Below are 23,534 nucleotides of genomic sequence, written 5' to 3'. Positions count from 1 at the left end.
TCTGTGACGAGGGGGTCTCATGTGCCCCCCTCACATACTAAGTAGGAGATGTCTGAAAGAAGCTGGGAGCTGGGATGAGGGGGCCGCAGAACAAAGGGAAACCACGGTCAGTTGTTCCAAGCACCGCTGCCCTTAGCCCAGGAACCTCCACAGAGGCTCTGTGTGCGGGAAGCCTGGGACCTAGCACCCTCCCTGCAAGGGGGCGGGGGGCGGGGCAGGTGGGTGTGCTCTGGCCCAGCCCAGGTCCCCCCAAGGTTGATGCAGGAGGAGAGTGGGCTCCCAAGTACATACATACTGAGCAGCAATGGGGTGCAGCCGGGCTCCCTCGGGGCTGGTTGGGTGGGGCTGGGGCTTTGGCCGAATAACATGGCTGCAACTGGTTCTGCCTGAGGAAAATGTTAAGGTGGGTCTAACCTGAGCCCTGAGCCCAAATCTGCTGAACTCCTGCAAGACCCCTCAGCGGGAGCAAGGCCGCCCTCGAGCACACCTTCTGCTAGTGCACAGAGGAGGGCATGGCGTCCTGGGCAGCGCTGGGGACAGGCGTTCCTCTCAGTCCCCTTGCCCACCCCTTGGCCCAGCCTGGGCAGCAAGCTGTCCAGACCTCTGAGCCCACCAGGGGCATCCCCGGGCTGTGGAGGGGAGCAAACTGTCCTCAGCACAAGACGGGCTCCAGCTTCTTCCTGCAGCAGAATCTAGGCTCCCGGATTAACACGCCCTGAGATGAGCCCCGTGCAAACAGTACACAAAGCAACTAAAGATGCAATTGGGTGTGACTTACTTGTAAAGTAGAAGTGGGGCAATGTCTTAAGAGCAACTGTTTTGGGAAAGTCTGTAGTCTTGGCCCTGGTCGGGGGCGGCTCAGTGCTGCTCTGAGCATGGGCTGGGACCACGAAGCAAGATGCCACAGCACAGCACGCTTGTCTGTCTGCCGGGGCAGAAGAGAGGCACAGCCTCCCTCTCAGAGCAGCCAAACCCTGTAGGCCCCCCCAACACACGGACCCCTCCACCAGAGGCCCTCGGGGTCATCTACCTGGCAGTCGTAGCCAGGGTCTCCAGGGCCAGCTGTAAGTCAGATAACCAGAAGGCCAGGCCTGTGTCAGCAATCTGCGCTGGGCTGGCCTCGCCAGATGTGCCTGGGCTGCCTGCTCCCCTGAAACCTGCCCCGGCCATTGGCGGCCGACCATTTGCAGAAATGCCCAGATGGGGGCGCCTGGGTGGCTCAGTCGGTTAAGCGTTGGACTCTTGGTTTTGGCTCAGGTGGTGATCTCAGGGTCCTGAGATAATAGGGCCTTATGCTCAGTGTGGAGTCCGCTTGGGTCTCTCTCTCCCTCTCCCTCTGCCTCTCACCACCACCACCCCCCCACCCCCCACCGCACTCTCTCTCTCTCTAAAATAAATAAATCTAAAAAGAAAGGGACAACTGGATGGCTCAGTTGGTTAAGCGTCTGCCTTTAGCTCAGGTCATGATCCCAGGGTCCTGGAACTGAGCCCCACATCAGGCTCCCTGCTCAGCGGGAAGCCTCTTTCTCCCTCTCACTCTGCCTCTCCCCCTGCTTGTGCGCTTGCTCTCTCTTTCTCTCTCTGACAAGTAAATAAATAAAATCTTTTAAAAAAATAAGAAAGAAAGAAAGAAACAGACCCAGATGTCCATACCTTTGGGGTGTCCCCATCATCCTTTTAGAAAGTGAGGTAGTGGGGCACCTGGGTGGCTCAGTCGTTAAGCGTCTGCCTTCGGCTCAGGTCATGATCCCAGGGTCCTGGGATTGAGCCCCACATCGGGCTCCCTGCTCAGCGGGAAGCCTCCTTCTCCCTCTCCCACTCCCCCTGCTTGTGTTCCCTCTCTTGCTGTGTCTCTCTCTGTCAAATAAATAAATAAAATCTTTAAAAAAAAGAAAAAAAAGTGAGGTAGTGTTTTCACAGGTTCCAGCCAGGTGAGAGTGTACCCAGAGACTTAATGAAGATGGACAAGCCAGCAAGGAGTCGGGACCTGCACCAAGAAAGGCCTGCAGCTGTGCCCACAGCCAAGATTGGAAACTTCTGGTGAGCTCTCTCAGCTGTCCCTGGCTGCACAGGCAGCCTGGAGCCTGTTAGCTGGCTTGCAGGGCTGGGACAGGTCAGCGTCCCTGGGGGGCTGGCAGGGCTTGACCCCAGGAGTCATCCTCATGGCCAGATCCATCTAAAAGCCAGACTCCATGGGGCGCCTGGGTGGCTCAGTCGTTAAGCGCCTGCCTTCGGCTCAGGTCACGATTCCAGGTCCTGGGATCGAGCCCCGCATCGGGCTCCCTGCTCCGCGGGAAGCCTGCTTCTCCCTCTCCCACTCCCCTGCTTGTGTTCCCTCTCTCGCTGTGTCTCTCTCTCTGTCAAATAAATAAATAAAATCTTTAAAAAATAAAAAAATAAAAAAATAAAAGCCAGACTCCAGTTTTAGCTAAGCTTTTTGAAACAATGAAGTGGTGTAGAAGTTAGTTACAGAAGACAGATGTTACCTGGGGTGGCCACCCCCAACTTTCATTTCGAGGGGTGGGTCACTAACTTTGCTGGAGCTCCTGTGACCACCAGCAGATGTCAAGGCAGAGATTAAGTAAGGGACCCGCGGTCTCTGGGAAGTTTGCAGCTGAAAGTGAGTTTTCAGCTGTGTGAAATGTGCCCATGTTGTAGAGTTCATCCACCAGCAGCCGCCCCTTCGAGGGTTCACAGGTTCATACCTGTGAACACACTACCTCACTTTCTAAAAGGATGATGGGGACGCCCCAAAGGTATGGATATCTGGGTTTCTTTCTTTCTTTCTTTCTTTCTTTCTTTCTTTCTTTCTTTCTTTCTTTCATTTTTTTTAAAGATTTTATTTCTTTACTTGTCAGAGAGAGAAAGAGAGAGCAAGCGCACAAGCAGGGGGAGAGGCAGAGTGAGAGGGAGAAGGAGGCTTCCCGCTGAGCAGGGAGCCTGATGTGGGGCTCAGTTCCAGGACCCTGGGATCATGACCTGAGCTAAAGGCAGACGCTTAACCAACTGAGCCCTTCGAGAGGCCCCTGAGGGGGTGCTTAACTGGGGTCACCTGTGTTGAACGGCCTTAGGGTGACCCCCAGGCATTCCTGCGTCCTGGTGTTTGGCCCTGTGTGCACCTCCCTGGAAGGCAGGCAGCACGTGTGCTTTCTTCCCACTGAGAGAATGTGGTCACGGGGACAGAGTGCAGGCCCGCCATGACGGTACATTGTAGGCCTCTCGGCACACTGGAAGGAGACTCTGGCCTTCAAAAAGCAAACTGCCCAGTTGTGAACTGACTGGAGGGACACGGGGCTCTCCATCCTACTCCCCCAAGAATGATTTCTGCCTCTAGTCTGGGGGATCGTGGAAGCAAACCACCTTCCAAAGGAGCCTCTGATGAGACCACAGCCCCAGCCTACACCTGGAGGGAATATCCTGGGGGCACCTTCTGGGTAGGAAAACTTTCAGGGAGTATCCTCATGGGGGTCATCCTTATGGAGGGACATCCTCCAGGAACTTCCTCCAGGAGAGACATTCCTCTGGGGGGGACTTCCTCTAGGAGGACACTCTCTGGGAAAAGGGATACTCTGGAGGAGGGATCCTTCCAGGGAGTAGGCATCCTCCTGGGAGAGAATCTTCCAGGGGAGGCTTCCTCTGGGGGAATATTGTCCTGGGGGGCATTCTGGGGAGTGATTCTCTGGGATGAGCATCCTCCAGGGACATCCCCTGCAGGGGGACCCTCTAGACTGGGTATACTCCAGAGGGCATCCTGGGGAGGGCATCTTCCAGGGAGGGCCATTCTCAGAGAGGAGGACTTTGGGGGAAATTCTCTAGGGGGGTGTCCAGGGGTGGATACTGCAGGGGCCGGGGGATATTCTGGGAGGGATTCTCCTGGGGGAAGACATTCTCTATGAACAACCTCAGGGAGACATCCTTCAAGGGGGACATTCTCCCAGGGGGAAGGGATATTGTGGGGGGGATCCTGGGGGGAAATCCCGGGTGGGGCATCCTCCCGGGAGAAAGCGCCGCGGGGAGGGGGCACCCTGGGAGGAATCTCAGCGGGGAAGGGGGCGGGTGTCCTCCGGAGGGACATTCGCGGGGAAGGGATGTTCTCGGAGCGGGAACATCCTCCGGGCAGGCGGTGGCGGCGGCCCCGCCCCGGCCCGCCCCCCGGCCCGCCCCCCCCGGCCCCGGCCCGCCCCCGCGCTTCCTCCCTCGCTCACTTTCGCTTCCGCCGGAGCGCGGGTCCCGCCGCCGCCCGAGCATGGACGACCCGGACTGCGACTCGACCTGGGAGGAGGACGAGGAGGAGGACGGCGAGGGCCCGAGCGCTGCGGGCGGCGAGGATGGCGAGGCCGGCGCCCCGGGGGACGCGGACGCGGAGGACGAGGACGAGGACGAGGAGGACGCGCGGGCGGCGCGGCCCGGAGCGCTCCAGGTGCAGCCCCGACGCGCGCTGGGGTCCCAGCGCCCCCGGGCAGGCCTGCCCGGCCGCCGCGAGGTGGGGGTGAGGCCCCGCTCCGGGGAGGCCGTCGCCCCCTGGAGACCCGGCCTGGGGCCTGGCCCTTTCTCCAGGTGTTGCCCTCTCCCCCGCCCACAGCCTCCTCGTGCCCCCCTTAAGACCCCCGGACACCCTGAGATCGGGCCGGACCTGCGCCTCCCAGCTCTGGCCCAGCCAGGGGACCTCGCAGGGAGATCCAGGGCCACCCTCGGATCCGTGTCCCCAGAACCGAATTGTGTGCTGACACTTCCTCAAGGGGATGCCCTGGACACATTCTTGACGCCCCTCTCTGTCACCTCCCACCTCCAGGCCCTTGGCTTGGTCCTCTGAATAGATCCCAGGCCTCTGTGCTGGGCCCTCCACTGCTTCTGCGGCCCTCTGTCGCTTGGTGCTCCCTGCTTCTGCCCCACCTGCTCCCCACCAGCCCGCCCCACCCCCACCTTTGTTCTCGGGGTGCAGCACCCACCCACTGGGTCCTCCTGCCTTCTTGGAGGTGGTCTTGGAGGCTACATTTGGTGACTTGTCTGAGCCAGGCCCGCACCTGGAGCGTGCTGGTCCCGGTGGTTACCACCAGCGCCTTGCAGTTACGGTGCTGGTTATTTGTCCTTACGAGCTGTCAGTTTCGTTACTGCTGATTACTTGTGACCAGCAGTTACTTTTGTCACCACCGTTACTTGTCATTACGTGGTTACTTTTGTTGCCGCTGGTGACCCCTTCTTACTATCAGTTACTTTGTTGCCACTGATTTTCTGCAGTTCCCAGCGGTTACTTTTGTTACTAGTGCTACTCCTCCTTCCCCGGGCTGCAGTTCCCCGGGCAGCACATCCTGCCCCGTGCAAGGACGGCGGTCCCAGCTGTGGTCTCAGGTGTCACGGGGGGCATGGCGTGATAGCTGTCGCTTGTGGAGGGTGGTGGGTTCGCATCGTGTCTGAGTTCCAGCCTGCAGGGTCTCCGGGTTGGATTCTCCCCCTGACACATGAGAGTTCTGGTTTTTGGGGTTTATCTCTGTGTTGGGGAGTGGTCAGTGAGAGGGACCCTGAGGGGCTCCTGGACCTGCCAGGAAGGCCAGAAGCCTGAGCACATCTGTGGTGTTTTGGGCAGGCCTGCGGCTCGAGGAAGCAGGCTGGGCCATGGTCAGGGTCAGGAAGCTGGAGTCAGAGGGCAGGAATCTGGCTCTTTTCCTGTGGCAGATGCCCACTTGGATGGAGTAAGGGGACACTGTCCTTGCCATAGCTTCACGGGCGCCACTCCTAAAGCAGTGCTCTGGCACCTCGGCCGCCCCGTGAGATGCCCACAGTCCTCTGCCGTCTGCAGCTTCTGTCCCTCCACAAGTCCTAATCCTCTCCCTTCCCCCCAGCCCCCCCCCCCCCCATAGCACTCCCCAGCTGCCCCACACTGAGCCCCGGCACGGCTGTTTGGTGCTTTGCCCTGGGTTGGGTTGTCTGTGCACCTGTGGGGCTGGCCCTCTTGCACTGACCTGGGGAGGAGCCTGGCTGGCCCCAGGGAAGAGGAGAAAAGGAAACTGGTGGTGGGTGGGGCCAGCTTCTGCTGAGTTTTGGTTTCTCTGCTCGCCCTTGGCTGGTAGGCAAGAACTTCACCAGCTTGCCCGGGTCTATAAATCGGGCAGAGAGGCACCACCCCAATCCTCGCTGGAGCTCAGAACTATTTGGAGCATCTTGGGGAGTGGGGATGGGGTCAGAGCCAAGGGACACAGTGGTAGGCCTGGCCTCCTGACTCCCCTTCCAGTGCTCTTTTGCTCTTTCCAGGATCCTAGGACCCAGACATTTCCCTGGCTTGAGCCCTCCCCTCTTGTCATGCCAAGCAGCGTTATCTGCCTCCCCAGCTTCTGTGGGACCTCAAGCCAGGTTCAGCCTCGCTCATGCCTCCCACCCTATAACAGGATGGGTCAGGCTGCGTTTACCTAGCATCCTGGTTGCCAGTTACCTTCCATCCTTCCCAGGACCCCGGGGTGCTTGGCCTGCAGAGACAGGGACTGCAGGTGTTGAGGGGGCAGCGAGGAGCTTCTGCATCTTGCTGAGAAGGCTCCCCCATAGGACAGGAGGCCAGGAGACACATGGTCTGGTCCAGGAACGTTGGGGTTGGGTAGAGACAGGACTGGCTCCCTGGGTCATTCATCTTTGTCAGGCAGGTGTTTGGGGCCCCTCCCGGGGCTGTAGGCTGTGAGGCCGCTGCCTTTGGGGACACAAGCCTGGTGACAGGCTTAGAGCACAGTGCAAAGAGGGAGCAGTGGGGTGGGTCCCCGGGGGGGGATGGGTCCCCGGGGGGGTGGGGAATCCTACGGCTGGCGTCCAAGTGAAGGTAACCAGCGAATACCGGAGTAGGAAGTGAAGTTAGAGCTGGAGGGGAGGGTGCTTCACCCCAAGAGTGTGCTGCTCAGCCTGGGCGTCCTGAGAGCTGGGGCAGGCCGCAGGGGCCAAGCAGGGGGCAGGCCTCGCTCCCATCCCCCCTGTCCCCTCTGGTTTTGCTGATAGCTGACCCAGGCCCTTGCTGCCCTTACTGTGATGGGGGCTCACTAGGGGTGGGTCCTGCTTACTGCTGGGTCTCCCGTGGGGGTCTCACCCCCTCTCCTCTCTTCCCAGGCCAGGCTGCTGGGGTCCCGAAACTGGCGAGCCATGCGGGACACCCGTAGATACCGGCACCGCTACCCGGTAGGTGGCAGCTGCCCGCGGCGCCCTCGCACCTCGGCTGCCCGCCCGGCTCAGGGTCCTCCCATCCTCCGCCCGGAGAAGGCCGTCAGCCCCTCTCCTCAGACCAGGTCCCATGTCCCGCCTGGGACGGCTGCTGCTTGCCCTCCTCACAGGGTGACAGGCACGGCGGGGTGAGCCTCAGTGCCCTGGCCTTTAAAACACGGGACCGGCTCCAGCTAGTAGGCGCAGCCACACGAGGTCCCGCACGCTGGGGCCCGTGCTGGGGGCATTCCTGTCGCCCTCATCCCTGCCCTCTGCACCCTGCGTTTCAGACAACCCCTGGGCTGCCTCGGGGGGGACAGATGACGGGGACCTGGCCCACGCTGGTGAGGAGGGGAAGGTGGTGGTCGGAGGGAGCTGCTGTCCTCACCCGCGGGGTGAGGGGCCCGGGCCGGGTACGTGGGGTCCTCGCCAGCCCTCAGCATGTCAGAGGTTTGTGGGCCCCAGAGCAGACGCCCCCTCCCCCAGGAACGTTCTAGTGTGAGGGGCCCTTGGAGGCAGCCTGTTTCTGGAGATGTTCTGACGGGTACCTTTCTCTGGCTCTTCAGGATTTGATAGAACAAGATGGCAACGGTGACATGCCAAACCTGAGTTTCTACAGAAACGAGATCCGGTTCCTGCCCAATGGTGCGCGCTGGCTGGGCTGCCTGTGGTTCTGTCCCGGGGCGGGGGCGGGGGCGGGGGCGGGGGTGGGGGTGGGTCCCATGCCGTCGGTCTCCCCTCCACCCGGCTGCTCCTATTCGCTGGGACCCGGCCGTGGCGCCGAGGTTTTCGGTAGCCCCACGGCGCCCCCTGGAGGCCGCTGAGGGGACGCCCGGGCCCCAGCGCGCAGCTTGTTTTCTGTGAAGGACCAGGCAGTGAATATGGGGGCTTCGTACACTCCTCAGCTCTGCCGCCTTAGTGGGAAAGCCGCATACTTAAGCTAACAAGGAAGAATCATTGTTACGTTTTCAAATGGTTGGAAAAAACTTAGGGTGGAATGATAGTCTGTGCTGTGAAAATTATATGAAATTCAAGCATCAGTGCCCGTAAGGGAGATTCTGCGGGACCCACCCGTTGGTGCAGGACCCACTGCACACACACCGTCTCACTGTCTGGCCCTTTGCAGAAACAGCAGCTGCCCTACCGGAGGCCAGGCTATGGGTGGGGTTCTGCTGGAGGCTCTGTTTGAGGTCAGGTTCCAGCCAACAGGCTGTGGTTTGGAGGGGAGAGTGAGGCCACCTTTCTGCGAAGAACCCCCATGTCCTTCTCCCAAGGGGCCTCCTGGGCCCTCCCGCCCAGCAAGCCCAGTGTGGTCTTCTCACCCGGGTCTGCCCTCAGTCAGCAATGGAGGTCCCGTGTCCAGACTGCGAAGAAATGCAAGGGCTTTGCTTGGGGGTTATGGTCACATGAGACCTATACAAACTTCCAAGTCCCCAAGGTCCTCAAGAAAGGAGGGGGGGAGGGGGCCGGCTTCCAGCAGCTCCTCACTGACTTGTCCCCGTGGGGCCCCCAGGCTGTTTCATTGAAGACATTCTTCAGAACTGGAGGGAGGACTATGACCTCCTGGAAGAGAATCACTCCTACATCCAGTGGTGAGTGGGTGGGGCCAGAGGGGCGGGGCTTACAGAGCAGGTGCCCTCCCCCTTTCCAGATGCTGGCTTTGCGCTCTGGCCCGTTCTCTCCCCCGCCAGGGGGGGCCGTTCAGGCACCTCTGCAGTCCTGCAGTCTGTGGGTTCGGCAGCGGTACAGAGCCTCTGAGGTTGGGAGCTGAATGCAGACGTGGAGGACAGGAAGAGCAGGCTGGCTTCCCCGGGTGGGTCCCCAGTGCCAAGAGGCCGTGTGGCCCTGCAGAGCCCCTGGGACGCTCAGGGTGGCAGGGTTCTAACAGTGGCCTGGGGTGATCCTTGCCAGCATGGCTGCCTTGGGGACCCTTGACACTGCCCCCCAAATAACGGAGTGCATTTGAAGATGGCATCTTGGGGGCCTCTCCTGGGCACAGAGCATCATGGGGAACAGCTCTGCAGCATTAATGACAAGACAAAAAGAACATAAGAATAAAAAGGAGGGGGCGCCTGGGTGGCTCAGTCAGTTGAGCGTCCCACTTCTGGTTTTGGCTCAGGTCATGATCTCAGGGTCATGAGATCAAGCCCCACTTCGGGCTCTGTGCTCATCAGGGAGTCTGCTTGAGCATTCTCTCTCTCTCCCTCTGCCCCTTCCCCTGCATGCTCCCACTCTCTTCTCTCTCTAAAAATAAATAAATCTTTAAAATAAAACGAATAAAGAGGAGAGCCTGGAATGCCCTGCTGAGCGTGCACGCTGAGCCTCCCGTGGCCACGTGTGCCCCTCCCCGTGCCCTGGTCCAGAACAGCCTCACTGCGACTTCCCTGCCCTCAGCCCCTGGCTTTGACTCGTGAGAGCCCACAACACAGGTTCATCCGGCCAGGCTCTCCTAGAGTTGAGCTTTGAACCCCGAGAGGCTGGTGAGCGCGTGCCCCGTGGCGGGGAGCCCACGTTTGCCGCTGATGGGACCCGTGCCCTGTCCTCTCTCACAGGCTCTTCCCGCTGCGCGAACCTGGAGTGAACTGGCACGCCAAGCCCCTCACGCTCCAGGAGGTTGAGGTGAGCTCTACAGGCTGGGAAGCCTCTTCCGTCCAGACGGGTCATTGCCTCTGCCCCCTGGTGCTCCCCACAGGCTTCTAGAGAAATCTGATTTTCTTCAGCGGTTTGCGTCAAGTCGGGGAGCCCAGGGCCAGGGCTGTGAGCAGAGTCATGGTGATGGGGGCTTCGTCACACCTGGTTTGGGCTAGAACAGGACACTTGGAGGGATGGGAGGGTCTGGGGAGCCGAGGAGACTGTGTGTTTCCTGCCATATGCTCCGCCCTGGGGGCCCCCCCCCCCCCCAGGCTGTCTCCGGGGGCTGGCAGAATTCCTCTGGGGGCTAAAGCAGATGCCTCAGTCCCAGTGAGACCTCGTAGCAGCTAGAAGAAGAGTTACATTATGAATTCTTCTCTGGGTTCCTGCATTCTATCACTTCACCCCAAAAGTCTAAGTCCAGGCCTCTAGATGAACCGGAGCCTGAGGGAGGTGTCAGCTAGCCCGATGCACCCGTGATGGCCCCTGAGCCCCCACTGGCCTCGTGGGGTGTGTTCCAGGCATTTAAAAGCTCCGAGGAAGTCAGGGAGCGGTTTGTCCAGGCCTACGAGCTCATGCTGGGGTTCTACGGGATCCAGCTGGAGGACCGAGACACTGGGCAGGTGCGCCGAGCACACAACTACCAGAAGCGCTTCCAGAACCTCAACTGGTAAGGACCCTCGCCCCACCCCAGCTGAGGGGGATGGGGCTGTGCCAGGTTCCGGACAGGTGTGGGGGAGCACTTCGGAGAAGGATTCCAGGGGCACTTGGGCAAGTGACTAAGGTTCTAAGCACCCTCCTCGTTTGCAGGGTGGAGGTGGTCCCAGCTGCTAGGGGTGTGAGAACCTAGGGAAATGCACACCAGTCCGTTTCACTAGCTATGCCCCACCATGCACATGGGTGTGGGTCAGGTTGCCCACAGCTCCAACGACCGTGCAGGCACAGGGCCTCTCACCCCTGCTGAGAAGCACTGGGTGGGGAGTTAGTGCATGGGGCGAATCTGCTGATGACACGCGCACCCCTGCACGTGGGTAACAGGCCCCTGGGCGAGGCCCCACGCTCTAGAGGGTCCCCCTCCGGCTCTCCCCCAGCGGTGCAGGGGCTGGGGGGTGGGGCTTCCACGGGGCTTTTTCTCTGGGGCCGGGGTGCGGGGGTGGGGCGGAGACCGGGGGCGGCCCGGGGGGGGGGGGGGGGGGAGGAGGGGGCGGAGGGAGGAGGGGGCGTCCCGGCCAGCGCCCTCCGCTCCCGCCCCCGCCCCCAGGCACAGTCACAACAACCTCCGCCTCACGCGCATCCTCAAGTCCCTGGGCGAGCTGGGCCTGGAGCGCTACCAGGCGCCGCTGACGCGCTTCTTCCTGGAGGAGACGCTGGTGCGCCGGGAGCTGCCCGCCGTGCGGCAGAGCGCGCTCGACTACTTCGTGTTCACCGTGCGCTGCCCGCGCCAGCGCCGCCAGCTGCTGCGCTTCGCCTGGGAGCACTTCCGGCCGCGGCGCAAGTTCGTCTGGGGGCCCCACGACAAGCTGCGCCGCCTGCGCCCGCCCCTGCCCGAGGGGAGCCCCGGGGAGCCCCTCCGCCAGGCCGGCGCCTCGGGACAGACCTGCGGGCCGGGGCGGGCGGACGGCGGGGACGGCGGGGCTGCGGGTCCCCCGCCGCCGCAGGGCGCTCTGGCGGGGGCCCAGGAGGGGGAGGCGGGGGGCCGCGGAGAGGAGGGCCCGGAGCCCCCGAGCCCCAAGGAGAGCAAGAAGAGGAAGTTGGAGGCCAACCGGCGGGAGCAGGCCGCAGGGGAGCCGGGCGCCCAGAGCGCCTCGGACGTGGAGAAGATTGCTCTGAACCTGGAGGGCTGCGCCCTCAGCCACGGCAGCCTCGGCCGGGGGTCCCAGGAATTGGGCATCCAGGCCCCGGGGGAGGCCGAGCAGCCCTGCCCCCAGCCCCCAGGGGCCAAGGTGGCCGAAGAGGTGAGGAAGAGAAGGAAGGTGGACCAGGGCCCCTGGGACGGTGCCTCGGTGGGTGGCACTGGTGGAGACGGTGGGACCAAGAAGCCAGCCCCCGCCCCGCACCCTGCCGCGCCGGGCTGCCCTGAGGCCAGAGAGGGCGAGAATGGGGTGGAGGAGGCAGAAGGCTGGGCAGGGCTGGAGCAGGCTGCCCCCGGGGGCTCAGGCGCGGCAGATGAGGAAGCTGAGGTAGGGCCTTAGGCTGAACCCAGAGAGCCTGAAGGGAAGCCCCGGGCCTGGGGAGCCCCCTTGCCGCCTGTTGTCAGCTCCGTGCGGTACTGGCCCCTCCCTGAGGGCCCCTCCCTGGTGGCCGCCGCCGCTGCCCGAAGCCAGGAACTTCGGAATCCTTACCTCGAACTCACGCCCCACCACCTCCTCTGTGCCGCGCCCCCCCCCCTCCGCCCCCCTGCCCGTCTTTGTAAATTGGCCCTTAAGGGTTGGGGGTGGGAGTGGGGTTCATTTTCTTAGTCTGGTGCCAAGGGCTTTTCTGAATAAACTGATTTGACTTTGAGCGTTTGGGCGTGGCCAGCGGCCCTGTGGGTGGCCAGGGTCGGGGAAGGGGGCAAGGGGGGCTAGTTTCCCCGTGGTGCTGCTCCTTGGGCTTCCTCCCCTTGGGTGTGAAGTGGCCTAGCCCAGCTCTGGCCCACTTGGCCAGTGTGAGCACCTGTGGAAACAGCCGTGTGCAGTCCCCTGGACACATGCGTCGGTCCCGGGCACCCTGACCACACGGCCTCCTGGGGCCTCTGGAGCTGGGCACTCCGTCCCGTGGCTGCCTTTTGTCACTGGTTTAGGAGTAAGTCTGGGACTCATGCACAGTCGCCTTGGGTGGGCTGAGTGGGAGGAGCAGCGGTTTGGGAGGGCCTTGGCCTACCCTGATCTGGGGTGCAGTGTTGTGCCAGCATGCTCCGTGGCTCTGTCTTCGCTGTCCCTAACCTGGCAGCCACAGCAACCCTCCACACCAGGACCCCCTTGAGCCCTCCAACCTGGCACGGGCCAAGTGCAGCTCCCTGTCCTCCAGGCACGGCTGGCTCTCAGCCAGGCTTTGTCCCCCTGGGCCAGGACCCCCGCTCCCTGACACACTGGAATTTCTACGTCAGCACCAACAGGGTGACGGCGCTGCAGAGGGCCGCATACTTGCCTTTGAACAAATGAAGTGATGGAGGCCACAGCTCTTCTGGGGGGAGGAGGAGGAGCCCAGTTCACGCTGAGTTCCGAGCTGTGATTTGGGCTCCATTCTCAGGAAAAGCATTGATGGTTAGCTCCTGTCCTGGCGGGAGGGGTGGACAGACTGGAAGTCATTTTGGGGGAGGGCAAGCACCTGAGGTAATGCTCCCCGTGCTGGAGTTGGGGCAGGTATGTGCTATGCTGCTGGCCCACCTCCCCCACCCCCACCCCCGATCTGCTGGCAGGGAAAGGACCCCAGGTGCCTGAACTCCAGTTTGCCTCCGTGATGGAGTTTCTACCACAGAGTGGAAACTAAGGCACCAAGATGAGTGTGGGGCATCCAACGCTGCGTCTTCAGCAGGGTCCCACTGAAGCCCTAGTGGTGAGAATCCTGTCTAGACCATGATGGAGCACACGTTCGATGTAGAAGCTTGAACCCCGGAGTGCGAGGGAAATACCATTGGAGCAACCCTAGGGGAGGGCGCCTGTGCCCAGCAGGGGGGACCTAGGGACTGGCAGGCAGCTCTGGCCCACCTGACCCCCAAACTTCACAGAGAGTGATGGCCCGAAACAGAGGGCTGATGCTTTGGTTCTGCCTGGAGATACCAGGTGTGAGGTCGTCCTCCACTCTAGGCCACTGTGGCTGAGCTTCGAGGCAGGGGCAGCTCTCCAGGGGCAGGGGCTGTGTGGAGCGAGGGATAGGTTTGGGGCGAAGGGTGGAGCCGGATCTCAGGCACCAGGTCACTCCCTTGACCCAGGTGAAGGCCAGCTGGGTGAAGCTTTTGAGCTTCTCTTGGCCTTCCTTGATAGAGTTCATACACACCCTCCCATCTGAGGGAGTGAGCAGCCAGTCTACCCCGATGGTGAGCTGAGGTTCTCGACTGAGTCAGTTTGCTTCTCCACTCTATCCCTTTCGTTTTCCACCCACTGTTCCCATGTAAACCCATGCACCTCACAAATCCTGAGTTCCCACCCACAGAAATGAAGCTCATATACTATACAGACAGGTCCAAAGGTGGTGAGTTTTCTCAATTTTTCAGTCAGTTACAGATTGAACTCTGTATTGCACTCTTTCCCCACCTCTCACTGTTGCACTTGAATAGTGGAAGGAAGGAAGGAAGGAAGAAAGAAAGGAGAGGAAGTGAAGTTCATACAGCATACTGTAAATCTTAAAGCAGCATTTCCCAGGGAATTCTAAACATTCCGAAACTTGGCTGTGGGTGGGGCTGAGATCCTGCAAATTCAGTGGGCCTGTCGGTGACCTGGATTTGTGAGAGTCCCCTAGGGTGGCCATGGAGGCCCCTGGCCCCAGGTGCTGCCCCTCACCCTGCTGTTCCTATGCCTTCCCTGGGTGAAGCAGAGTTTGCCTAAATCCAGCAGCCCTGAGCTGCCCAAGGCTTGTGAGAAACGGGAACAGCCAACACCAGCCTTGGGGTTTGAGTCCATCACCAGCTTTGCTCAGGCCCCGTGGTCATGGTGGTGCTACCTTCCTCAGCCAGCACTACTGATTGGCTCTCTCTTGGGGAGGGGAGAGCCGGATAAGAGTCTGGCCTTTCCAGCGATGGATGACATGGAGGGGCCACTCAGGATAAAGTTTGGGGCAAGAACCCTGGGAATAGGAGGTGTCCCAGCCTCGCAGGCATGGCCCTAGACTTTTGCCCATGGCCAGATGGGGTAGTAGGAGCCAGAGTTGTAGGGGGCCCGGTCTGGGGTCTTCCTGGGCATTGGGCAGCCTCAGTCCCACTCAGGACCCTGGGGAGGTCACCCTGTCTCTAGGGCTGAGGCTGCCCCTTCTCCAAAGGAGCCTTCAATGTGGGATTGTTCCCTCTCTCCATACCCTGGTTGAGGAGCAAGCGGAAAAAAGAGCGTCTTTCTTTTTCGCTCAAAGGTATATGTGTGTAACTCATCAGTCTCGGGGATAATTTTAACTCAGAGGCTGGCCAAAAAACTGCCACTGGGTTTCTTTCTTTCCCCTGGCCGGCTCGGCGGGGAGGCGTGGGGCGGTGCGGAAGCCCCAGGTGGGCCCTGCTGAATGGGGGGCTTGTGCCCGGCTGGCGGGGCGGGAACTGGCGTCCAGCCCGCCGCCCGCCCCGCCCGCCGCTCAGAGCCCAGGCGGCCACCGCTGGTGCCGCTCAGAGCGCGAGTGCGGCCATGGCCGGAGCCCCCACACTGCTGTTCCTGCTCGGGCAGCTCCTGGCCGTGACCCTGAGCGCGGCGCAGGTGAGCGAGGCGCAGGTGAGCGCGGGGCTGGAGCGGCGTGCTGGGCTCACACCGGAGATCGGCCGGGGGGGGGGGGGGGTCTGGGGCTCTGGGGGGGGCGTTGAGCCGCGCGGCCCGGGGACCACCCTCCGCCCAGCCACCCTGGGCCAGCGAGTGAGCCTGGAACTCGAGGATGCTTGGAGAGCCGGCGCAGCCCTGAAGCCCGTGGCCGGCCGAGCCCCCGCGGACGCCGAGACGCGTCGTGGATGAGCCCAGGACGGTGCCCTGTCCTCGCCTGGCCCGGTCGGCTGCTGCCAGTGTCGCCACCCCCACCGGAGAGGCACAATGCCGCCTTTGTTCCCTGAGGCTCCCGTGGGGCCGTGGCCTAGCCCCTCCCGGCCCGAGGATGGAGGCAGCAGACACTGCTGGCCCCAGGCTCTGGGGGGGTCTCTAAGGCAGGCTTGGTTCGGGGGGCCCCCGGAGCCAGGCCCCAGCGCCGCTCCCGACCCAGAGAGGGGACACTCTGTTGGGCTGACCCGAGGCTGACTGGGGGGACCTGCCCCACAGGTGAGGGTGGGATGGCACAGCTGCATGATGACGTCTCTCCATTTCAGAAAGTGGGACCCCAAGGCCCCCCTGGCCCCCAAGGGCCCCCTGGGAAGCCGGGCAAGGATGGCATTGATGTAAGTTGGGGTGGGAGGGGCCCCAGAGGGTTCGGTGGCGTTCTAGTCTGGCCCCAACTTCCCTGAGCCCCAGACCTGATGGAGACAAAACCAATGCCCACTTCCCAGGACTGGGGCAAAGGGGTACGGGTCCTGCTCAGGGTTCACCCCACCGGGATTGTGCCCCCAGAGCAGGGTGGGGGGGCACTGCACAGTAGTCTTTGGACTAGAACTGTGGGCACTGAGGTGTGTGTCTCTGGGCCCCCAGAGGGGCCACGGCGGTGGAGGTGCAGGGCCTGTCCCTCTGGGTGGGTCTCGTTGGAGGCTGCTTGGGGCTGGAGCCAGCTTCGGGGGTGCTTGGGGGCTGGCTCTGCCCCAGAGACAGCATCCTCCATGGGTGTCCCAGGTCAAGTGTGGCCCAATCCTGCAGCCTGCCTCCCCCAGAACTATCTGGGGTGAACCCCCAATCCAGCCACCTCCATGAAAGGTAGGGGCCTGCTCCAGGCCTCTCCTTACCCATAATGTACCGCAGGAGCCCCCCCTTGACTGGTCCTGAGCCTCTGAGTCCCCCAGGCCCTGGATGGCCCCGAGTCTCCTACCCACCCCGACCCTGGCCGACCCGGACCCACAGGGTGCTCAGCGACAGCCCTGCAGGGTGGAGGCAGAGAGGGGCAGGACAGCCCAAGGCGGGCCTCTATGCCCCTCCCACCAGGGCTGGGCCCCTGGCCCCCCAGGACTCCCAGGCTGACGGGAGTCAAGTTGAGTTGTTCCTTCTGGGGAGGCCTCCCCTTAAAAACCTGGCCTGCAAGCCTCGGTTAAAGGGTGTCAGGCCTAGTGGTCACGGGGGGTGGGGGGGCTGGGGTGCCTCCTTGGGCCTCTGCGAGTCTGGGAGGCTGCCACCCTGAATCAGGTGGGAGCAGGAGGCCTCTCAGTGCCCACAGCCCGCTTTCTGAAGCTTCTCGGGCTGGTGGGGTGGGGGTGGGGGGCTGTGGGACACGTTCCCTTTGCTTCCGGAGGTGGTGTCCCTCTGCCCTCAAAAGGTATGTGGGCCCTGGAGGGGCTGAGCCCCAGCCGTCTGGCTCCCCCCCTCCCCCGCTCCCGCCTCTGCACCTGACCACACAGGAGAGGTCCCCCTAGATGTGGATGAGGTGGGGGTGCTCTCGTAGGCCTGGGTTTTCGGGAGACGCTGCTCACATGTGGGTGTCTTCCCTCTGCAGGGAGAAGTTGGGCCTCCGGGTCTGCCTGGGTCCCCGGTGAGTGACGAGCCCCAGTGAGGGGAGGGGTGGGCCTAGAACAGAGGGGTCATTGACGCCCCTTTCCACCACACCGGGCCCTGCTGCCTGCCAGGCGGGAGGCCTTGGAGGCCTTGGAGCAGGGGCCTGGCCAGGAAGCGGGTGGGAGGGGGTGTGTGGGATTCAGCGTGTCTCTGGGTGGGGTCCGGCTTGGAAGCCGTCTTTGTGCCAGTCAGGCCAGGTGCCACAGTGAGCTTCCCCAGAGCTGCTCAGGCTCAGGAACTGAGGGTCCTGGGGGCACACAGGCAGTCCCACAGAGGGACCCGCTGGCCCTTAGCTGGGGCGGCCAAAGCATCAGGTGAGCAAGGCATCCAGGTGAATGTCCTATAGGTGTGATTGGGTAAGGGGGGCAGCGGGAGAGGGCGGTGGCTGGGGCCCGTGGCGGGGGGTCTGCGGGAGAGCAGGCGGGGCCGGGCCTCTGGTGGGCAGGAGCCAATCTCTAGTTGCTGCTGCCCCAGCTGGAAAGCCCTTTTCTTATTGGTGAAGGCCGAGGCTCTAGGCCCGACCTGCTCTCACGCCTCTGCCCGCTGCCCACCCCGCCCCCTTCCTCCAGGGACCAAAAGGGGCCCCAGGGAAGCCAGGGAAACCAGGAGAGGCCGGGCTGCCGGGACTGCCTGGAGTGGACGTGAGTGTGCCTGCCCCTCCCCCCTCCTGAGAGCCCCCTCTTCTGGGCCCCTCTGCTCCCCTCTGCGCCTGGACCTGGAGGGGTTTGAGCCCTGGAGTCAAGTTTAGTTGCTGTTCCCAGCTGTGCATGCTCTGTCCCCAGAGTGTCTGGATGTCCCCCAGCAGGCTCTGCTGGCCTTGAGCCCAGACCCTGGAGCGCCTGGCCACGGCTGCCGGGGCAGAGCCGGCCCACAGCAGAGGGGAAACGCTGCTGGCTCGTCTTCCCTGGACCAGACGCCCCTTGTCCGGGCCCCTCTGAGCCCCAGGCTGGCCCCAGGACCACTGTCAGAGCAGGGATCTGAGACATGAGCTCCCCGGCCTGCTGGACCCCCCAGCTCCTCACTCCCCCAGAGCCCCGGGCCCTGCAGGTGGACGGCGGGCGGGCCGGAGCCGGGGGGGCCACACACAAGGCCCTCCTCAGCCTCTGGACCCATTTTAGTTAGGAAAGTGCCCTCAGCGGGGCCTCCTGTGCGGCCCCTTGAGCCCTCCTCTGCCTCTCTCCCCAGGGCCTGACAGGGCAGGACGGACCACCCGGCCCCAAGGGCGCGCCCGGAGAGCGGGTCAGTGCTGCCCCGCACGTGAGGGTTCGGCTCGGGGGGTCCCCGGCTGGCGGGAGGGCTGAGCGCGCTCTATCCGCAGACTGGCCATGCTGTTGGGCTCGTGTCTGTGGGGAGGCAGAGGGTTGCAGAAAGGCAGGTGGGCACAGGGTGGCCTGTCCCACACTGGCCTCTGGTCGTGGTTGTCCTCGCGTTCAGTCGGGCTGGGGGATGACCAGCCTTCCGTGCTGCCTCCTCCTGGGAAGAGGGGAGGGGGGCAGCTGCAGGCTTTCTGTAGGGAGCCCCTGGGGGGCAGGGGCCGCCAGTGCCAGGACCATGTCTTCTGGACACAAGGGAGCAGGAGGCCCTGGCTGCCCAGGTCCCGGGCTCCCTCAGTCACCGGAGCCAAGCGTGGCGGCCCTTCTGTGGGGCTCAGGGAGGCCTGGCGCTGGGCCTTCCTGCTGGCCTGGCCTGCCCGCTCCGTGCTGCTTTCTGCGTCCACTTCCAACAGAGTCTGGATTTTCCTCAGCACGATTGTTGGCAGAAGACCTGTCCCGGGCCACTGGGGCATCCGGGGTCCCCCCTGGGCCTCAGTCTTCTGTAAAACGGAGAATCCCCCCTCTCCAGAGTGGGGGAGGGGAACAGGTTTGCTCTCAGAGGCCTGGGAGCCTGGGCCCAGCCCGCTCCTGACACCTGGTTTCCTCCTGCAGGGAAGTCTGGGACCCCCGGGGCCTCCCGGGCTGGGGGTAAGTACCGTGTCTTCCCGCAGCGGGACTGCCCAGGCTGGGGCGGCCCTCCGGGAGCCCTGGGAGGCACTGCCCAGCCCCCTTGCCTGCCGGGCTGGCTCCTGGGCCGTGTCCTCTCCCCCAGGGAGGGTCTCCTGCACCCGGCGCTCACCCCCTGAGGTGCTTCCCCCCTGCGCCCCACCTATCTTGGGGAAGGGGTGGGGTGGCAGGCAAACCTATCCTGTCCCTGGCGAGTTCTGATCCGGTGCTTGGCATTGCAGGGCAAAGGCCTCCCCGGACCCCCCGTGAGTACTGACCACGCTCGTGGCCCCCGTCCCAGCATACCCACCACACTCAGAGCCAAGCTGGCTGCCGGGTCCCACACCGGGGCAGGGCGGGCCTCCTCAGGGGCAGCCACCTGACCGGCTGCCCGGGGTTGCTGTCCCTTCAGAGAGGGCAAACCAGCACTGTGTAGGGTCCTCAGAGCTCTGTGGGTACAGACCCCTGGGTCTCACTCCCTTATCCCCCCACCCCCAGGGAGAGGCAGGAGAGAGTGGTGTCCCAGGTGGAATGGGCCTCCGGGGCCCCCCGGTGAGTGGCTGCCCCTGACCTTCCCCCACTGCTCAGAGCAGGGCCCTGCCTGTCAGGACACCCCCAATCCAGCCACCAAGGGCTCCGCCCCCCTTTTCTCCTTCCCCCCTCCTCCCCCTCCCCCACCCATCCCTCCCCCCTTTCCTTTCTTGGTGGCCTTGATAGACGCCCTGATTGACCCTCAGGGATGAGGATAGACTAGGCCTCGGGAGGCACCGTGGACACCAGCACCAGTCAGGGCGGGGGGAAGCAGGCAGAGTGGGGCGTCCCCATAAGGACACAGGGGAGGGAGGCTTCTCTCTGGAAGTAGCTGGTCACCTCCCCTTAGGTGGAGGCTGGTCCTGCTCCACCTAACGTCATAATCTGCCCCCAGGGACCCTCTGGACTACCAGGCCTCCCCGGCCCTCCGGGACCTCCTGGACCCCCGGTAAGTATGGGACAGGGGGCGCCAGACTGCTCGCGGAAGTGCCAGGCATGGTGGGCTTGACTTTCCCGTCCCCCAGGGCCCCCTGCCCCGAACCCACGCCCATGTGCACTCCCGTCCACTTCCCAGACGTGCGCAGAGCCCAGGGCCCCGGCAGCGGCTGGGTCAGCTGACGTGGGGAGGGGCGGGGCTCGGGCCGGTGGCCACTCTGCCCCAAAGGCAGCGGTCTCCGTCCTTGTTGGTGCCCAGAACAGGCCACCGCAGGGGAGGCAGGGCCTGAGCCCCCTGGCAGGCCTGTAGGGGCAGGTGGCAGGGAGGGAGGGGGAGGGCAGCCTCAAAGTCAGCTGTCTTTGTGTTCCAGGGTCACCCAGGGGTCCTCCCTGAAGGCGTCACTGACCTCCAGGTAGGCACTCGCAGCCATTTGTGAAGGGGGCTGGGGTGCCCCACCCACCTCCTCGGGGACATTCCACATGTGGAGAGTGGCCTGTCCCCACCCGCAGGAGGGCAGGGATGGGGGCCCGTGCCCGTGGCACCAGCTCTGGGCACAGCCGCCCCGCGCCCTGGCCGCGTGCAGCAGCGCCGATCTGAGCTGAGCGCGGTGGAGCTGGCCGGCCCCTCCGTGGTGCGGCCACGTTCTGAGCGCTCAGCCACACGTGGCCAGTGTCTGCTGCTCTGGTGGCGCAGGCCGCACAGAAGGCTCTGGACTAGTGTCTGGGACTCGCTTTTCTCTTGTCTTTGAGCTTTGTCACCCCTGGAAAGAGACGAGCAACGTCTGGGTGGCCCCAGGGCTTTCTCCGCGGGGTGCGGCCGTTCCCGGCAGGGCCAGCCTCCAGCGGGCGTGCAGAGGTCTTGCGCTCCTGAGGGAGGCCAGCCCCACCCCGGGTCCAGAGTGCTGGACCCGTTGGTGTCCCAGAGGGAGGGTTTAGGGATCTTCCAGGATCAGGAGAAGGGCTGGGCCCCTGGCCACGGGCCAGGCAGGAGCGGCGAGGGCGGAGACGGATGGCCCTCGCTCTGTGCCAGATTAGCTGTGGAATGATCCAGAAAACCCAGTGCGGTCCCTTGGGTTTCACTGCGCCGCTGGGCGTGGAGCATCCCGTCTGCACCTGCAGGACACCTGTCCTAAAGCACATCTGTGCCCTGAGGAGAAGCCCAGCTTGAAATTGGCCGCAGGCCCCCTGGGAAGCCAGCAGCCACCGTTGCTAAATGTCCGCTGAGAAAGGGGAGCCGGCTCTGAGCAGGAGGCCGTGAGAGGCCAGGCAGCCGAGGGCTGGCTCCGTGCAACGCCTCCCTGCACCCCACAGCCGCGCCCTATGAGGCCGTGTCTGGGGTCCCAGGAGGCCCTGGTGTGGCCCGAGGTCCCCTTCGCTTGGTGGAAGGGCCCATCTCAGGGCCCCTGGCTGCTGAACTCTGCCAGGTCCCGGGCTGTCCGGGGGGCTCTGACCACTCTGTCCTCCAACAGTGCCCGGCCATCTGCCCACCAGGCCCTCCCGGTCCCCCAGGAATGCCAGGGTTCAAGGTGAGCAGCGGCCACAGGGTGGCTGAGCCCCCTCCACGCCCCACAGGAGGAGGCAGCCTGGTCCAACTTGGGCCTCGAGATCTAGAGGGGAGTTGGGGGGACACGAGGGTCCAGAAAGTCTGCCCTGGTTGTTGCAGGAAGAAAGGAGGGCTGGCTTCCAGCCCAGCCTGGAGGCCCCGCTCTGGCCCCATCCCCCGTTCCACAGTGGTAACCGCTGGGCACTGCTGTGGCCACCAGGACTGGGAGGCCCCGCCCCTCTTGACCAGGCCTCCGTTTCCCCACCTGGGCTGGTGGCCGTGCAGGCCTCTATTCAGGGCTGCTGGGGACAGGCTGTGACTCGTCGCTCACCTCTGGCTTTCAGGGGCCCACTGGCTACAAAGGGGAGCAAGGAGAGGTCGGCAAGGACGGTGAGAAGGTGAACACGGGCTCTGGGGGGTGTTGGCAGGAGGGATGGGTGCTCGGCTGGGGTGGGACGACTGGGGCCCCACAGGTGGTGGGGGGTGGTGAGGGAGCACTCGCTGCATCTGGGACACGCTATGCACGCGACCTCTGAGGGGCCTGGCTGGTCAGAGCCAGCTGATCTGGGGCAGGGTCTCTGGACAGACCGCCACCTGCCTGGTCTCACGTGAAGTTCCCTGAGCTCAGGTGGGCCCCCCTGGTGGCCGGAGAAGTGTCTCCTGGAGGCCCCACCACCCCACTGCCCCTGTGGCCACTGCCCGTGGAGGATATGTTTGTCCTCACGCACAGGCTTCAGGTAGGCTGACAGAAGGACCCACGCCAGCAGGCAGAGGATTCTGGGAAAGACTGGGAGCCTCCCTCTCTAGAGGAGGGCCAGTACCCCTCAGCCTCAGAGGCTCGGCTATGAATAGGGCAATGGCCCCAGCTGCATGGGCTCAGGTGGGGGGACCAGTGGGCTCAGAGAGAGCTCGGGCTGACCCAGCTCACACCCCTTTACCTCCATTGCAGGGTGATCCTGGCCCCCCTGGGCCTGCTGGCATCCCAGGCACTGTGGGGCTACAGGTGAGGAGGGGGAGGGGCTGGACAGGGATGAGGAGGTGGGATCGGAGCCCCTTGGACTGCATAGGGCTGCAGGGGATGGTCTAGCAGGTACCTGCCGCGGGGTACCGGGCCAGGGTCCTGCCTCTGCCAGGCTGCAAGTCCCAGGGCCTGTGGCCCCTTCCCCCTCCTGGGCCTGTGGCCCCTTCTCCGTCCCCCTCCAGGGCCTGTGGCCCCCTCCCCCTCCAGGGCCTGGCCTAAGGTCAGGTGCTTCTAGGGAAGACTGTGGGTCCCTCAGTGGCTCCCAGGGGGTGTGCAGTCCTGGGGGGGAGGCGGGCTGCTGGCCCAGGCCCTGCCTTTCCAGCTTTCTCCTCACAGGGGCCTCGGGGACTTCGAGGCCTGCCAGGGCCGGCTGGACCCCCAGGAGATAGGGTAAGTCTGCCAGCCCCAGATCGGCCCAGGCCGTTGCGGGAGGCCACCTCCAGATCGGAGGGCTGGTGGGGAGCCAGAGAGGCCCTGGAAAATGGGGAAGGAGGGAGGGTTTGGGACCACTGGGTGGCCAATGGGGAGGGGCCTGCTGGGTGGGGGGTGTTTGGTTGGGGCTGCTGGAGGCAGGTCCTCTCTGGATGAAGCCAGGTCCCCTGAGGGATGTTGTCCAGACACCCCCTCTCCTTCACAGGGTCCCATTGGATTCCGAGGGCCACCAGGGATCCCAGGAGCCCCCGGGAAAGTGGTATGTGTGCATCTGGGGGTGAAGGGCAGGCTTACACAGGCCTAGGCTCTCTGTCCCCTTCCCTCCTCCTCACTCAGGTGCCTCCCCCAGTCCCACTGGGCTGCGCTGTGCTGGCCCTTCCCAGGTGGCCGTGGGCCCACCTGGGGGGGACACACCCGAGAGAGTCCTCTCATGGGCACGTACACCCTGGGCACACCCGAGCAGGTGGCCGTGGGCACACCTGGGGGGGACACACCCG

The 23,534-nt window shown here is 63.7% G+C and overlaps 2 protein-coding genes across 3 annotated transcripts in view; both read left to right on the top strand.

The window, feature by feature from the left end:
- Positions 1–4,190: 4,190 nt before the first annotated feature.
- OGFR (opioid growth factor receptor) lies at positions 4,191–12,295 on the top strand. The gene is made up of 7 exons (XM_032387768.1): positions 4,191–4,420; positions 7,084–7,152; positions 7,740–7,818; positions 8,687–8,765; positions 9,726–9,792; positions 10,326–10,474; positions 11,066–12,295. The coding sequence occupies exons 1-7, from the start codon at positions 4,247–4,249 to the stop codon at positions 11,994–11,996; spliced, it is 1,548 nt and encodes a 515-aa protein (XP_032243659.1). The 5' UTR covers positions 4,191–4,246; the 3' UTR covers positions 11,997–12,295.
- A 2,776-nt stretch (positions 12,296–15,071) lies between these two features.
- COL9A3 (collagen type IX alpha 3 chain) overlaps positions 15,072–23,534 on the top strand; it is an 18,437-nt gene continuing 9,974 nt past the window's right edge. The window contains exons 1-15 of one of the 2 annotated variants that reach the window (XM_032387627.1): positions 15,072–15,179; positions 15,773–15,841; positions 17,038–17,073; positions 17,666–17,737; positions 18,282–18,335; positions 19,022–19,057; positions 19,318–19,341; positions 19,574–19,627; positions 20,001–20,054; positions 20,413–20,454; positions 21,511–21,567; positions 21,929–21,982; positions 22,534–22,587; positions 22,942–22,995; positions 23,243–23,296. In XM_032387627.1, the coding sequence (XP_032243518.1) occupies positions 15,111–15,179; positions 15,773–15,841; positions 17,038–17,073; positions 17,666–17,737; positions 18,282–18,335; positions 19,022–19,057; positions 19,318–19,341; positions 19,574–19,627; positions 20,001–20,054; positions 20,413–20,454; positions 21,511–21,567; positions 21,929–21,982; positions 22,534–22,587; positions 22,942–22,995; positions 23,243–23,296 (783 nt within the window). In that variant the 5' untranslated portion in view covers positions 15,072–15,110. Of the gene's footprint in view, positions 15,195–15,772; positions 15,842–17,037; positions 17,074–17,665; positions 17,738–18,281; positions 18,336–19,021; positions 19,058–19,317; positions 19,342–19,573; positions 19,628–20,000; positions 20,055–20,412; positions 20,455–21,510; positions 21,568–21,928; positions 21,983–22,533; positions 22,588–22,941; positions 22,996–23,242; positions 23,297–23,534 lie in introns of both variants that reach the window. The other variant, XM_032387626.1, reaches the window with a different exon arrangement.

This window comes from Phoca vitulina, unplaced genomic scaffold (assembly GCF_004348235.1).
Source record: "Phoca vitulina isolate PV1807 unplaced genomic scaffold, GSC_HSeal_1.0 scaffold50, whole genome shotgun sequence".
Lineage (NCBI taxonomy): Eukaryota > Metazoa > Chordata > Mammalia > Carnivora > Phocidae > Phoca > Phoca vitulina.
Note: the sequence above shows the minus strand (reverse complement) of the source record. Positions and strands in the feature narration are given on the sequence as shown.